A 15,178-nucleotide genomic window follows, 5' to 3' on the forward strand; every position below is an offset into this window, starting at 1 on the left:
CAGCACTTTGCTTATGCTCTAATTATATATTTTCAACTCATACACACACAAACTGAACATTCCTCTGAGGAGGGTATTAATTTTTACATTGTAATGATAATACTATTGAGGCTTAAGAGAGAAAATAAATAACTTGCCAAATATATACAGATAGAAGATGAAGCTTAATTTTGTAAAGTAAATCTCTGAAGTTTAAAGCTTGACCTCTTAATCAGTATATCACTGTTTTGCAAGCTGGCATAAAAAAACACTCAGGCCCTGTCTGGTGTGGCTCAGTTGGTAGGAGAGTCATCCTGTACACCAAAAGGTAGCAGGTTCAGTGCTTCATTAGGGCACATTCCCAGGTTATAGGTTCAGTCCCTGATCAGAGCGGACATGTGTGGGAAGCAATCGATCGATATTTCTCTCTCACGTTGATGTTTCTCTTTCTCTCTCTAAACAACAACAACAACAAAACATATTATCAGAACTCCATGATTCTATAACATAATTAAAAACTGTTTGCATGCTCTTACCAAACTGATAAAAATGTACTTGCATTCTGGACCATCTGCATGCTCCAATACATCTGTCTTCAAGTCCCCACAAGCACACCTAGATTCTAATAAGCTAGTGAGAAGGAAATGAGGCAGACTTAACATATAAATGATTCTTTCCCACTAAGTGAAGGATGCATGATGTCGTGTTATACTATATAGATGAAAGTTTCTCAGCAGTGCAGAGAGGGATAAGATGAGGGAGAATTGAATCATTACACAGCATAGTGTAATTAAAGGCATAGCAAACTCCAAAAGCCAGTACTCTAAGCAGCTGGTTCTTTATCCACATTGCCAAGGGCAATTTAATTTCAGGAAAACAAAACCGTATGCTACATTGGATACATGTTGCTATTTTTAATTTTATTGTTTTTGTAATTTTGTTCCTGTATTTGTAAACTTGTTTTGGTATTATAATTGTATACAGCTAAAAGCATAAGGACATACCTATTTTTATGTTTGACCGTATTTATAGAACATTAAAATAATTTAAATTAGTATTGGGACTCTTTAAGGTTTTGTCTTGGTTTCCTTTTGTTTAAATGAACTTGGAGGAACTGTATTGGGCCACATTTCTTCATGTGATTGGTGGATTTTTAACATTACAGCGTTAGTTTTTATTATTTTATACTATGTTGATATTGTACCGATTGCTCAGTCTTGATCATTTTCATTTCCTCATTAGGCTTTCTTCTTTTGCCTTATTTTTTGTTAATGTTTAATCATTTACATGTAAAGCAATTCATTGTTCACTTTCTTGTATACTTCCTATGACTGTACCCATGAATCATTATTTTTAAAAATCTCATTTCTGGAAAATAGTGACTTGATATATTTTCTAGTTAGTAAAACCTCTAAAAAAGTATAACTCTCCCTGGCCCATGGTATGGTAATATGAAGCAAGTTATTAGATAAGATAGGAAGCAGAGTTCATGGAATTTCTGAGACCTAAGAAGCATGTGTGGGGATTGTCAGGCCTTGTCTGATATTGCAATCATGCTACAAGTTTTTTAAGTAATGAGTAGAATTTAAATTTTAAATAAATTAAGAAATGTTTAATTTTCTCTAAGTGGTTAGACATCTCCACAAATTTTGCAAAATTAGTTCTGGAGAGTTAGCAGTACAATATACTGATTTCAAGAATGCCTTAATCTGTTCTTTTAAACTGAAAGGTAATATTATTATTTCTAAAGATGCCCAATTTGTTACAGTTATTGGTTTGCGGGTTTTCCTTGTTATATCAGTTTTCAAAGGTAACATAGTATTTATTTACCTTTTTGTTACTGAAGTTGTTGAAACAGGGGAACGCTAATTATTGGGAGGAAGAAGGACCAAATTCAAAAAAGGTAAAATTAAAAAGATCCAATTAGAATCATTATAAAACAGAATTGATTTCTTGACTTTTTTAATACTTAAGCAATCAAATTATAAGTTCAAAAGAAAAAAAAATCAGATTTCTAGAAATGTACAATATATCCTAGTAATCTCTTGCTCTCACCCTTTTCCATGCTATCCTTCCATGGGGGTGGGGCATGTACTGAAACTCTTGTCTATTCCCACTTAGGTACAAGTGTCCTGTCCACAGGCCGTTGTTCTTCCCATATAATATTTAAGAGGGAATGACTCATCTACAACACACAGCCATTCCATACATGATTTTCCTGTTAGGCTCCAGTTAAAAGAAAATGCATTTACACGTCCATACATTATATAACTTAAAAATGATAATGCTTTCTATTAAACTGTACTTCAATATTCTGTTTTACCTGCAGCTGAATGTGGTGCATCTGCAACAAATAATGAAGGAATTTTGCTCTCTCCAAATTACCCACTCAACTACGAAAACAACCATGAATGCATTTATAGTATTCAGGTTCAAGCAGGAAAGGGGATCAATATTTCAGCCAGAACATTTCATTTAGCACAAGGAGATGTTCTTAAGGTAGGTGAAATCAGACATTGCATTTTGATATTTTTAGTCATTAAGTATACATTAATACATATATATGCATATGATTCTACAATTCCTAACTTTAAATTATATATCATTTCCCATTTTTGTATTATTTTCATTGAGATAAAATGTTTTGTTTCCAATGTATTTTATAATGAGTAACTTATTTAATGACAAAGTTGAATGTTTCAGTAACACCAAAATAAAAACACTTTTCCTCCCTATTCAATAACTATTTATATAAAAATAATAGTTACCATAGGACTTGTATGCATACATATTAGCATAACAATGGACACAGACACTGGGGCGGTGGGGGCTTGCCAGGGTGGGAATGGCTGGGGGTGGGAGGGTCAATTGGGGAAAAAGGAGACATATGTAAAACTTTAGACAAAAAAAAAAGAAAAGAAAATGTTTATGAGCAACAACAACAACAACAAAAAATCATAGTTAACACATGAATGGTCATTTTTTTAAGAAATATAGTAATAGCCGAAACTGGTTTGGCTCAGTGGATAGAGCGTCGGCCTGCGGACTGAGGGGTCCTAGGTTCGATTCCGGTCAAGGGCATGTACCTGGGTTGCGGGCACATCCCCAGTAGGAGATGTGCAGGAGGCAGCTGATCGATGTTTCTCTCTCATCGATGTTTCTAACTCTCTATCTCTCTCCCTTCCTCTCTGTAAAAAATCAATAAAATATATTTTAAAAAAAAAGAAGTATAGTAATAATATGTTTTTATTTTAATGTTTATTAAGTAAGTCACAATTTCTGTTGACACATATATAATTCTTTGCATTTATGACTATAAAACTCATTTCATAACCATATAAAACTAAAAACTCAATGTTTAAAAATTATTTAGTAAAAATTAACTTTGTTGATAATAAACATTTAGTGCAAAATTAATTATTAATTAAAGAGATATAATTTTAGGCAAATAAGTATTTCCATAATTGCTGATTTATATTTTTCAAAGTATAGTTTTGATAAATATAATTTATAAACATGATTATAATAAAAATGAAACTTCTATAAAATCAGATTTAAATATTTTAAAATGAATTACAAGCCTTATTCTTAAATGTTAAGATTTTCTTAAGCCAACGTAGAAATTCAACATAATTCTGTTTTCACAAATCTTGAAAAAAAACTTTAGACAAAAAAAAGAAAAGAAAATGTTTATGAGCAACAACAACAAGAAATCATAGTTAACACATGAATGGTCATTGAGCTCCTGCATCTCATGTTGGCAGGAGATTCTTATCTAAGCAGTGGTTTTAGATTGTTGGTTATTTCCTTCTTTTAAAAAGAATATCATTATGATGATAATTCATGATTCCCTAACACAGTCGGTACTATATGCACCTAAGATTTGTATAGAATCTGGGGAAGACTTCCTGCATTACACCTAAATATATAGAAATTTATTAATTTAAGTCCATTCCTGTGTTTTGCACTTTTCTCCATCAGGCTAACTATGCGAGAAAAAATGTATCAAGACATAAATCAGAAGGGTAAGCCCAGCCACTAGTCAGTATCACACAAGCAACAATAATAAACATGCATTTATGTGTTAAAGTCAGGCAGCACTTGCCCACCCTTCCTAAAATATTTGTCTGCTCTCTCTATGATGCTTGAAATGTATGGATTCCTTTTCCATACTGAATAATGTTTATTATTTGCAGATATAAAAATAAAATTGCTGTAGCATGTTCCACAGCGTGCTCTCTAATGCCGTACTTGTTTGGAGGAAGGTCACAAGGTCACATGCACTTGCGACATGTGTTACCTTGAGAAAGAGCAGGACCTCAGTAATAGTGACTATGTGAGGGGATGTGATGGTGAGAGATAATGGAAAGAAAGAAAGAAAAGAAAAAAACTTCAATTTAATGCATTATGGTGGATTTAATTAAATAATGATTTTTGTTTCATTGATGAAGGGATGAAAATTTATATTCCTAGCATTTTTTAAGATTTTTTTGGTATTTTCCTAGAATAATTTCCAAAGTTGAAAATATAATATACTCAATGTTACAATAGAAACTATCAATTCTATTACCCCCTATGGCTAGTCTTGCCTGGAATTTATTCTAAATTGTTATTTAAAAATGACTTTAACAAGCCACTCTACAGGGATGATTTGGGATGGGTTTTTACCTTCCAAGTTTGACTTCATGGTCTGTCCATCAGTGTAAGATGTAAAATGTTTATATGTTACCTTTTTCCTCCCATTAATCCCAAGACCAATCAATGATTAGTTCAGACACCTACATGCACAAGCAGTCAGATGCACCCTCCAAAGCAAAAATGAAAAATTCTCAGATTTTGGACTCCAAAGTCCTCTAAGGATAAAAGGTCAGTTGCTTTAACTGCAAACTAGTCCACAAGAGCCCATCCCAAATCCCCAGCACTCCCTAGCCTTTTATTTGTGTGGAATTGCATCCCCAGGTTTCCAAAGTACTATTTCCCTTAATCCAGTCCTGGAAGATGTGCAGCTGGGTTTTCAGTAGAGATAGAAGCAAAACCAGTTTCTAAACCTAGTAGAAACAGTTCTCTTAATACATTTAGATTAGGAAATAAGAAGAAATAAGTAAAACAATAGGCCATTATAGAATCCTCTTGACCAAGAGAAGTTAAAAGCATTGTTTTCTTTATATGGTAGGATTGGCTAAATTCTCTTATAATGTTTAGTAGAGTCCTGGTGCACAGATTCGTGCACAGGTGAGGTCCCTTGGCTTGACCTGCAGGGATCGGGCTGAAACTGGCTCTCCAACATCCCCTGAGGGGTCCTGAATTGCAAGAGGGCAGTTCTTGGGTGACACACCCTGGAATCGGGCTCCCTCTTCTCTGGTTCCAGGTGTGTCACCCAAGAACTACAGTTGCCAAGTCACCGCAGCTCGGCAGCTCCTGCATTGAGCGTCTGCCCCCTGGTGGTCAGTGCGCAACATAGCTTATCGATCAGACGGTTGAATGGTCAGATGGTCATTTAGGCTTTATATATATTTAGATTAGAGTATAGAATTTGCAAGGTGGTGTTTTTTTCTGGTTTCTCTTAAACTATAACATTACTGTATTGGGTTCTAATAAAAACAAAAACAATCACAACAATAGAAAATATGTGTATGTATTTAGCTATATCTAAAGACACACACACATATACTTTTCCTCTTTGAGAGTTCACAATCTATTTTGCTGCTCACTTACTCACTCATACTCTCTCACCCTCCTCTCTCCTTCCATACACTACTTAATTTGTAACCACACTAGTAAAGTTTATATCAAGTGTAGAGGACCATATGACCCTCTTAGGTAGTCTATTCCTGGCATCACTACCAGATTTTCTGACTCCTTAGATCTGAGGAAACTGTTTCAGTTAGTCTACACCTAGGATCATGTATTTTTATAAAACTCTCCAGATTATCTGATGACCAGCAGGTTTTGAATTATGAATATATTCTTCTTTGGTTTGATTCCTTTCAATCAGCAAGAATATTGAACTTTCCAAACCCTTACTCAAAATGTGTGATATAATTAATTCTCTCAATTCACATTTAAAGGAGATGTTTAATTAGATGTAGACTCTAAACAATCAACAATGAATAGTTCCCATTGTCAGCCTGATAGCATGAAAGTTGAATACCAATCAGAAATACTGTTTTTGTTTTCGTTGTTGCTGTGTTTAGCAGAGACAACATTCAAGGGAATCATTCTACCACAGTCAGCATTGTGTAGTTTAAAGACTTATTTCTTATGCAGAATAGACTAAACGGATGATTATGGAAAAGAGCCAGCAAAATAACTCAAAATTGATTTTGAGAGTCCAAAAAACAAGAGTTAGGAAAATTAATGTCATATTTATGAAAAAGTCAATATTTGAAGGGCTTGATTAATAACCTATTTTACGGGTATGATATGAAGGTTATTAATGTGTTGTTACTGTTGTTTTCTAAGATGTATTATTTTCAAGCGTGTTCCTAACTTGCCTGTGAGTCTTTGGGAGTGCCACTTGTAAGAGCCTGTTGTTAAATTGTCAGTAATTTTGTGAACTAGTTGTTATACATAGCCATTATTAAAAGTTAGATTACAATTAGATTATAATTAAATTAATTAAAATTATATTAAAAGCAAAGGTAATAAATACAACTTTAATGTCCTAATTATTTTACTACTTTTACTATTATCTGTGCTCTTCAGGCTCGTTGTGTAGTGTATTGCATCTCTATGGTGGAAATACGAGGTCAGAGTGTGCATCTCTTCCCAACTCTGCATTCAATGATGTTACATTGATAGTGAGATCTTGGTTATAGTGTCATCAGTGAAAGTGAGGCATCCCTTTTCCCACATACGTGCTCAGGGCGGGGTTCTTATGATAGCTCAAGAGAAAGAATTTTCTGAGACTCACATGGGAGGATGAGTGATTTTCTTTTGTGTGGAATTACATCCCTCAGTTTCCAAAGCATTATTTCCCTTGATCCAGTCCTGGAAGATGTGCAGCTGGGGTTTCAGTAGAGTGAGAAGCAAAGCCAGGGTCTAAACTTTCTGTTCCATGGGGAGCTGGATCTGGTACAGCAGTAGGCTAGTTGCAGTCCATCAGTCCATCGTGTGGTCCACGTGGCTGTGGGTCATGTGGGCAAATGCAGGGGAGCTCATGGAGCACAACCCCTGCCGCAAGGATCCCAAGAGCCCCAGGAGCCAGGAGAAAGAAGTCCTTTGTTTAGGAAATGAAACTCTCCTATCTTCCTGCGATTGCAGTGGCCAGGCCGACTCTCGCCTATGATCTGTACCCAGCTGTGACTGACAGAAAGTACCTTCCCTATTTCATCTGGACTTTACTGGGCATGCGTCTATAATACAGCTTCCCGGCAAAGCTGCACAAATGAATGCCTGCACTATTTGGCTTCCCTTTACTCCTTTCCAGCTGTTAGTAACTAGGTTAAATTACAATATTATCAATAATAGGGGTATTTATACTGCAGACATTGTCAAACACCACAAATACTGACTAGATTTATTATTTTGCTCATATCTACACTTAGAGATGTGTTGTGTCTATAGCAATTACATTGTGCATAGCACAAAAAAATTGAGAAGATATCTTTCCTAGTATTTGAAAACTATTATTCCACTTAGAAAAGTTGTTCCTATCATTTAGAAATCAGTTTTGTTCTGATAGAGTCATTGATGGGCTGCCGCCTGCACGCCCCACACTGGGGAACAAACCCGCAATCCGGGCATGTGCCCCAACCAGGAATTAAATCGTGACCTCCAGGTTCATAGGTCGATGCTCAACCACTGAGCCATGCCGCTGGGCCTAATATAACTATTTTTTGATGTTTCACTTTTATCTAACTTAACATAAAAATAATCAAACCATATTCTACTCTTGTTTGTCAGTTGCAATTGTAACTTGCAGGAAAAAAAAAAAGGTTTGGCAAAAAAACACTGAAAACATTTTATGACAACCAATTAGCTCTATGGAATTTACAATAATGAATATTGTATATTTTATTACTATTTGTAAATTGCATGCTACATATCCCTTAAATCAGGGATTCATAAACAACACTCTAAGGGACAAATTTGGCCTAAGACCTGTTTCTGTAAGTAAAATTTTATTAGGAGAAGGCCATGTTTATTCATTGACATAGTGTTTATAGCTGATTTCGTGCTGCAATGGCATGATTGAGTAGTGGCAACAGAAATGTTATGACCCCAGCAGCCTAAAATATTTACTATCTTATTCTTTTCAGGAAAAGTTTGTCAACTTCTCTTTATGTCAATAAAAGTTATTTTTAATGATGTGCATGAATATATACATTCCTCCATTTTATTTGTTTGAGACCTGGTTGCTAAATATTTTCCAGCACATCCACTTAGCACACATATCTATCAGCTCTGCTTGTTTTTCACTGCTAATCCTTTACCACCCCTCTCAAAATCACTCTCCAAATATTCATTAGTATAAAGTGCTGTGGTAGGCCTCAAAAAACCTTCACTCTCTCCCATACTGAGGATCACAGATGTAAAATGATTTGTGACAGGACTTACAACTTCAGTGGTAGAGTTGGGGCTTCAAGTTTGTTATCCTATCTAATAGTAGACAAACATGGTAATTAACCATACCTCCGCTACGCTTCCCATTGGCAAATCAGCAGGATATGCAAATTAACTGCCAACCAAGATGGCGGCCGGCAGCCAGGCAGCTGAAGCGAGCAGGAGGCTTGCTTGCTCCAGTGATGGAGGAAGCCAAGGTTCCCCACCTGCAGCAGCCCAGCTCTGAGCTCCAGATACAACAATGTTGCAATTATAGAAGCTAAACAAACCCTAGGTACCTGCTTTCAGCCGGCAGTAGGCTCAGAGCTGGAGCCAGCTCTCAGCTCCAGTGACAGCTATAGAAGGTAAATAAATCCCAGAATAATAATTTAAAAAAGAGGCTGGGAGCTTCAGTCACCCGCCAGCCTGAAAACAGCCCTCAGCCCCTCACCCAGACTGGCCAGGCACCCCAGTGGGGACCCCCACCCTGAAGGGGGTGCGACCAGCTGCAAACAGCCATCAGACCCTCACCCAGGCTGGCCAGGCACCCCAGCGGGACCCCCACCCTGACCCGGGACACCCTTCAGGGCAAACCAGCTGGCCCGCACCCATGCACCAGGCCTCTATCCTATATAGTAAAAGGGTAATATGCAAACTGACCCTAACAGCAGAAAGACTGGGAATGACTGGTCACTATGACACACACTGACCACCAGGGGGCAGACGCTCAATGCAGAAGCTGCCCTCTGGTGGTCAGGGCGCTCCCACAGGGGGAACTCTGCTCAGCCACAAGCCAGGCTGATGGCTGCCAGTACAGCAGTGGTGGTGGGAGTCTCTCCTGCCTCCTCAGCAGTGCTAAGGATGTCTGACTGCAGCCTAGGTCTGCTCCCTGCTTCCATATGTTTTTGAATACATTTGAAGGATTTTATTTACCAGTTAAAAGCATTGACTTGATTATTACTATAAAACTCTTATCTTTTTAAAGCCTTCCTAATTTACACTTGTGTCATTGGATTTAATAATTTTATACATTCTTTTAAAATTCACGGTTGAATGACCGTGCTTCATTTTACTTTGTTGATAGAGTAGTGCTCTTTTAGTGTTTGTTTTCTACCTTTTGACTGTACATTATTAAATAATCTTTATTTAGTGAGTTTAAGTGTTGAATTAGGTCCTCCCAGCTGGGCACATGATAATTCTTTTCCTGTTATATATTTTTAACATCAGTGCCTTTTCTTTTAATAATTTCTTAAAAGTATGTTTCTAAGAAAGTTTCTTTTGAAAAAAAGTATTATGCTAGCTTAAAAAAAATAGAAAGACTCGAAATAAATATATTTCTCCAATAACAGAAAATATTGGATCATTTTTTAAAATTTTCTCTTGGTCAAGAAGGATAGTACTTAACACAATGCATACATACCACTTTGGGGAACATTGCTGATCTGGCAAGATCACTAGATTAGGAGTTTAGTGATCTACTTTCCTACTCTAATGTCAGGCAAGAGACAAATAACTTTGAGGAGTATTTCTCAGCTTTCTCTACTGATTAACATTCACCTAAGAACTCTCAACCCCAACTCCATGAAACTAAATACTATGGAATAATATTTGTAAGATAGAGTTGATCTTTGTAGGACCACAAATCATCATAATATCTAAGAGTTTATGACCCACAAGAGCCAATTTCCACCTCCTTGGAGGTAATAACCCCACATTGAAAGCACACGCTTCTAAGGAAAAACAGTGCTAACATGCATTACTGGTAAACCTTCAGTTTAATTACTACACACTTTTTTGGAAAATAATCTGCCAATACGTTTTAGCCCAGAAATACCATATTTTGAATAATGTCTTATTGAAATACAAGTACCAAATAATGAGAGTTTATATAAAAAATGCTTATTTCAGCATTAATTTTAGTGGTAAAAAAACAACAACTTGAATTCATTAATATGGGAATGATACAGCAAGTTGTTGTAATGTCACTGTATTAAATATTACCCAGCCCTGGCCGGTATGGCTCAGTTGGTTGGACATTGTCCTGAGCACCAAAAGGTTTGCTGGTTTGAATCCCAGTTGGGGCACATGCCTGGGTTGTGGGCTCAATCCCCAGGAGGGGGCATACAGGAAGCAGCCAGTCTATACTTCACTCTCTCATGGATGCTTCTCTCTCTTTCTCTCTCTCTTTCTCTACTTTCCTCACTCTCTAACAATCAATGAAAATATATTTAAAAAATATTACACAGTGTTCAAAAGGAAGCCTCTTTATCTTCTGACCTGAAGAGATGTCTAGAATGCATTGATAAAAGAAAAGCAAGTCAGAATGCAGTGAGAATGAGAATGATAGAAGGATATTTGGGAGCTTATCAATTTTGCTTTTGTATATTTTTGAGTTGTTAAATTAGTTTCTAAAAACATTTAGCACTGTTCTAAATTAATATTTTAAGACTGTGCCCTAGCTGGTTTGGCCCAGTAGTTAGAGCATCGGCCTATGGACTGAAGGGTCCAGGTTTGATTCTGGTCAAGGGCACATGCCTGGATTGCAGGCTTGATCCCCAGTAGGGGGCATGCAGGAAGCAGCCAATCAATGATTCTCGCTCATCATTGATGTTTCTATCTCTCTCCCTCTTCCTTCCTCTTGAAATCAATAAAAATATATTTTTTAAAAAATGTAAAAATTAGGTAAGTTAAAGTAAATGGGTAAATTATTGAAAAAGAAGCATGTACATTTTGTATGATTTATATTATTAGAAAAGCAGGTGTTTGGTCCCCTTGAAGAAAAACAACCAACCCACCAACCTTGGAAATAAATATCTTTGTAGTTAATATCAGCTTTTTAAGTCTGCCATTAAAAAAGAAGAAGAAAGGATTGCTTTCGTAATAAGAGAAGTTATATAACATGGGTTTGAGTATTACTTCTACTGAGTTTGGAATTTTAAAATTACCCATGTGAATTTTAACTCTTAGCCTGATATTTATAGGAATCAATATGCATGTATAATTTTCCTTTGAAAACATGTAGTAAACTTATTTAGGAAGATTATGATAATTTTTTCTTTTATGTAGATATAAATACATCATCTGAATTAGTTATTATTGGCACATTTACATTTTAATTATAAATATATTTTGCAGATTTATGATGGAAAAGATAAAACGACTCATCTATTAGGTGCTTTCACGGGAGCGTCTATGCGAGGACTGACTCTGAGTAGTACCTCAAATCAGCTCTGGCTAGAATTTAATTCTGATTCTGAAGGGACAGATGAAGGCTTTCAACTTGTCTATACCAGTAAGTATTTTGGAAGAATAAAGTTGTCAAACACTAATGCTGAGAATCTGTTAAATAATTGAAGTATAGTAGGTGAAATAAAATCCAACATTTGATCATCAGTTTGCAATTTGCGGCTGCCTTCTACATACATATTGCATTTGATCTAACAATAACTCCATAAATTACAGATATTCTAACTGTTGCTGTTTTACATTTGAAATAACTAAGGTTCAGGAAGGTTAAGTAATCTGTGACTTTGAGCTTATTTGTTTATTTTCAAAATGGCACTATTCTCCCCATCGAATACTTGAAATACAACTAAACTCTTTAGTAGATAGAAATCCAATATCTTGGCTCCCACCTGTAATTGCAAAACACACACAATTTGTATATGATAGAATAGTTGGACAGTTATTGATGAGAAATGATGGTTTCAGGTGATTTTACACTAAAGAGTAGCTAAGTTTTTATTTTGTTTTGCCTTTTTTGTGTTGAATTGCATTATTAAAAATAACTTTATAAAAACCTACTCTATTATACTCAAACAACTATTCTGACAATTAAACAGGTAGCAGTTCAAAGACCAAGAATCATGGGTAGGTAGATTACATTGTCATATGAATTAATTTTACAATTGCCAAAATATAAGAAATAGACTAATTACATCAATGAACAATAAATTATATTCAAGTAATATATTCATGAAGTTTCTACCTTGTGGAAGACACTGTACTAAAAAGTAAAGCACAGATAAATTGAAGTGGTTATATGTGTTTAATAAACTTACCATCAGATCAAATAAATTCTTAGAAGTTCAGGATACTCATTTAATATAGCAAAAATAAATTAAGTAGCAACATTCAGGAATCTTTAGTATTAGAATATTTGAAAAAAAAATCTAATGACCACTCAATTTTCTCAAGAGGTCAGATGAGTGGAAACTATTACGAAAACAGGGAAATTAAAAAGGTAAAGCACTAAAGTTATTCACTTGGAATTCTAAAGGGGATATGAGTCATAATCATTTGTGAAAATATTATTTCTTAATGAAATTTAAAATAGTAGACAGAAGAGTATGACTCATTATATTAACATATTCTGGTGTATAATACTGAGAGCTTACTCTTGTTCCCTGATTATGTCAAGGCTTTTTCTACTTGTTCTTTAATTGTTACACCATTAACATGAAGGAAAAATAAATTAACAACATGAATGTTAAATACCTATTTTTAAATCCTAAGAACTCTGTGTATAATGTGATCTTTTTATGAAGTCCTTGCAAAGACAAATGAAAATCCAAGCAACTTATGTTACAAGAATACTGTTTGATGGACTAAAAGTAATGGTATTGAGGATTATTGCTCAAATACAATTGATGTGATCTCTTCGGAAGGGCAAATATTTTTAAATATGCTTTCTTCTCCTCCTTTCTGTTTTCCAACGGGGCTGCTGACATTTCTCCAGTCATGGCTCAGTGTTTATATAATGGCCTTTCTTTGTTCTGCATCATTTTGCATTTCTCCACGTCCAAAATGTTAATGGGTTTCATAGAGGAAATAGACATTTTCTTTTCTGATATTTAAACTCTACGCAACTTGACATTATTGATGCAAAGATACTGGGTATTGTAGGGCATACTTGGATTCTTTAATTTAATTTATTGGGGTGACATACCTGGATTTTTAAATTGTATGGGGAGCTTGGGAATCTGGGATGAGGAAAATCATTGACTTTATTGTCATTGGCATGAGTTATTGGATGCCAAAAAAGAGGAACCTTAAAAAGCAAATATTTGAAGTCATTCTTTTTTAATGACCCTAATTGTTCATCCTTTAGCAAGTTTTTAAGAAGATGGGAAGCTAAAGAATTTGGGGAGAAAGTATAAAAGCAATTATTTTTAAAAAGGGTATATCTATAAATATGTGTTTATATCTATAATTAATATGACAGTTATCACACTGTATTTTGGTTATATTTTTTGCAAACATAATGCGCATAGTTCTTCGGGGCCATTTCCCTTCATAATGCCTTTAGTCTGTTTTAGTTCAATTGTATCTATTTATATATTTTTGGTAAAATTAACATATGGTCTCAATACTGTGTTTATAAAATGCCTTTATGATATAGCAGATTCTACTAGGCCACATAATTTAAATATTCATAAAATTCTTAGCAGCAATAATTCATCTCCTAATGAGAGAATATACTAGGTGTTCATATATGGGAAAAAAGAAGCAGCAACAACTGTATTTGTGTTTGAATTCCTGTGTCCAGCTATTCCTAAATTCAACTCCTCCTCTGCCATTAAGAGAATTAGAGACAGGAGAGAGGACATTAAGGTGGGTAGGTCAGGTAAGGATTCCTGAATTAGGTGGTATTAAAGGTAGGGTTGGTAGGTCACAGAAAGAAATAGGGAGTATCCCAGGCAAAGAGAATAGGACAAGGAAAGGCACTGAGATTAAAAGGAACATATTAAGCACTTTTAAGGCATATGATACAATTCAGATTAATCCCACTTACCTAGCTTCTCATAATTCTAGTCTTAGCATAAAGAGGCCTTTAAGACCACCCTTGTGTAATGATACACTGTCAAATTATAGTCACTTTCTAGCTATATTTCTACCGTCGGTTTTGTTGAGTTAGTAACACTTGCTGTTGCGTGGTTATTTTCAGTTTGAGGTAGACAGAACCTCATTTGGCTGAGATAAAGATAAAGAAATATTGTAAAACAGGCCATTGGGGTTCATTTCCTTTCAATTGTCTTCTTGCTCCATTATGTATGTAATCACCAAGAATAGCAAATAGTGAGAATAGTGACTGAGAGGCTGGTTTTGGCTTAAAGTAATGGAAAACCTTCCAATGGCTTAAACAACAAGGATGTATATGAGAAAGACGACGGGTAGGTTTGACACAAGTGTTCAAACTAGTCAGTAAGGGTCTTGCCCCTTTCTTGCTACTGTGGCCTCCCTAGTGTTCACTTTTTCTCTTCGTGCTTGTGACATGGTCACAGGATAGACACATTCAAGGCAGAAAGAAAGAGAGAACAGGCAGTGCCAATCACATGCGTTCCTTTTATCAGGAATGCACATTCCTCTGTTAGACACTCTCTTACCTTTTTTTGTCTAAAACTGGGCCATGTGGTTATGCCTGAAGTTTTTTTAGAAGGCACCCCAGGAAATGAAGTATTTGGCAGACTAAATGGTTTAGTATTAGGCCATCATAATACACTGTCTGATATGATTCTATAACTGCTTGTAACAAAATCAGGGGATTGTTTTAGTGAGGAAGAAGAGGAAAAGAGATAGGGAAAAGGCAACTTACAGTGTCTACTATCAGATACAGCTATAGCAGATATTCTAAAAATTAATATGTCCAAAGGTA

At 35.5% G+C, this 15,178-nt stretch overlaps 1 protein-coding gene across 2 annotated transcripts in view; it reads left to right on the forward strand.

Annotated features, from left to right (window-relative positions):
* CSMD3 (CUB and Sushi multiple domains 3) overlaps positions 1 to 15,178 on the forward strand; it is an 857,474-nt gene that overhangs the window by 577,168 nt on the left and 265,128 nt on the right. For both annotated transcript variants that reach the window (XM_070391936.1, XM_070391937.1), the window contains 2 exons: positions 2,309 to 2,478; positions 11,659 to 11,815. In XM_070391936.1, coding sequence (XP_070248037.1) covers positions 2,309 to 2,478; positions 11,659 to 11,815 — 327 coding nt within the window. The remainder of the gene's footprint in view (positions 1 to 2,308; positions 2,479 to 11,658; positions 11,816 to 15,178) is intronic.

The sequence above is a fragment of the Myotis yumanensis genome, unplaced genomic scaffold (genome assembly GCF_028538775.1).
Source record: "Myotis yumanensis isolate MYYU_CA2020_CCGP unplaced genomic scaffold, mMyoYum1.0.hap1 SCAF_15, whole genome shotgun sequence".
In the NCBI taxonomy this organism is placed as follows: domain Eukaryota; kingdom Metazoa; phylum Chordata; class Mammalia; order Chiroptera; family Vespertilionidae; genus Myotis; species Myotis yumanensis.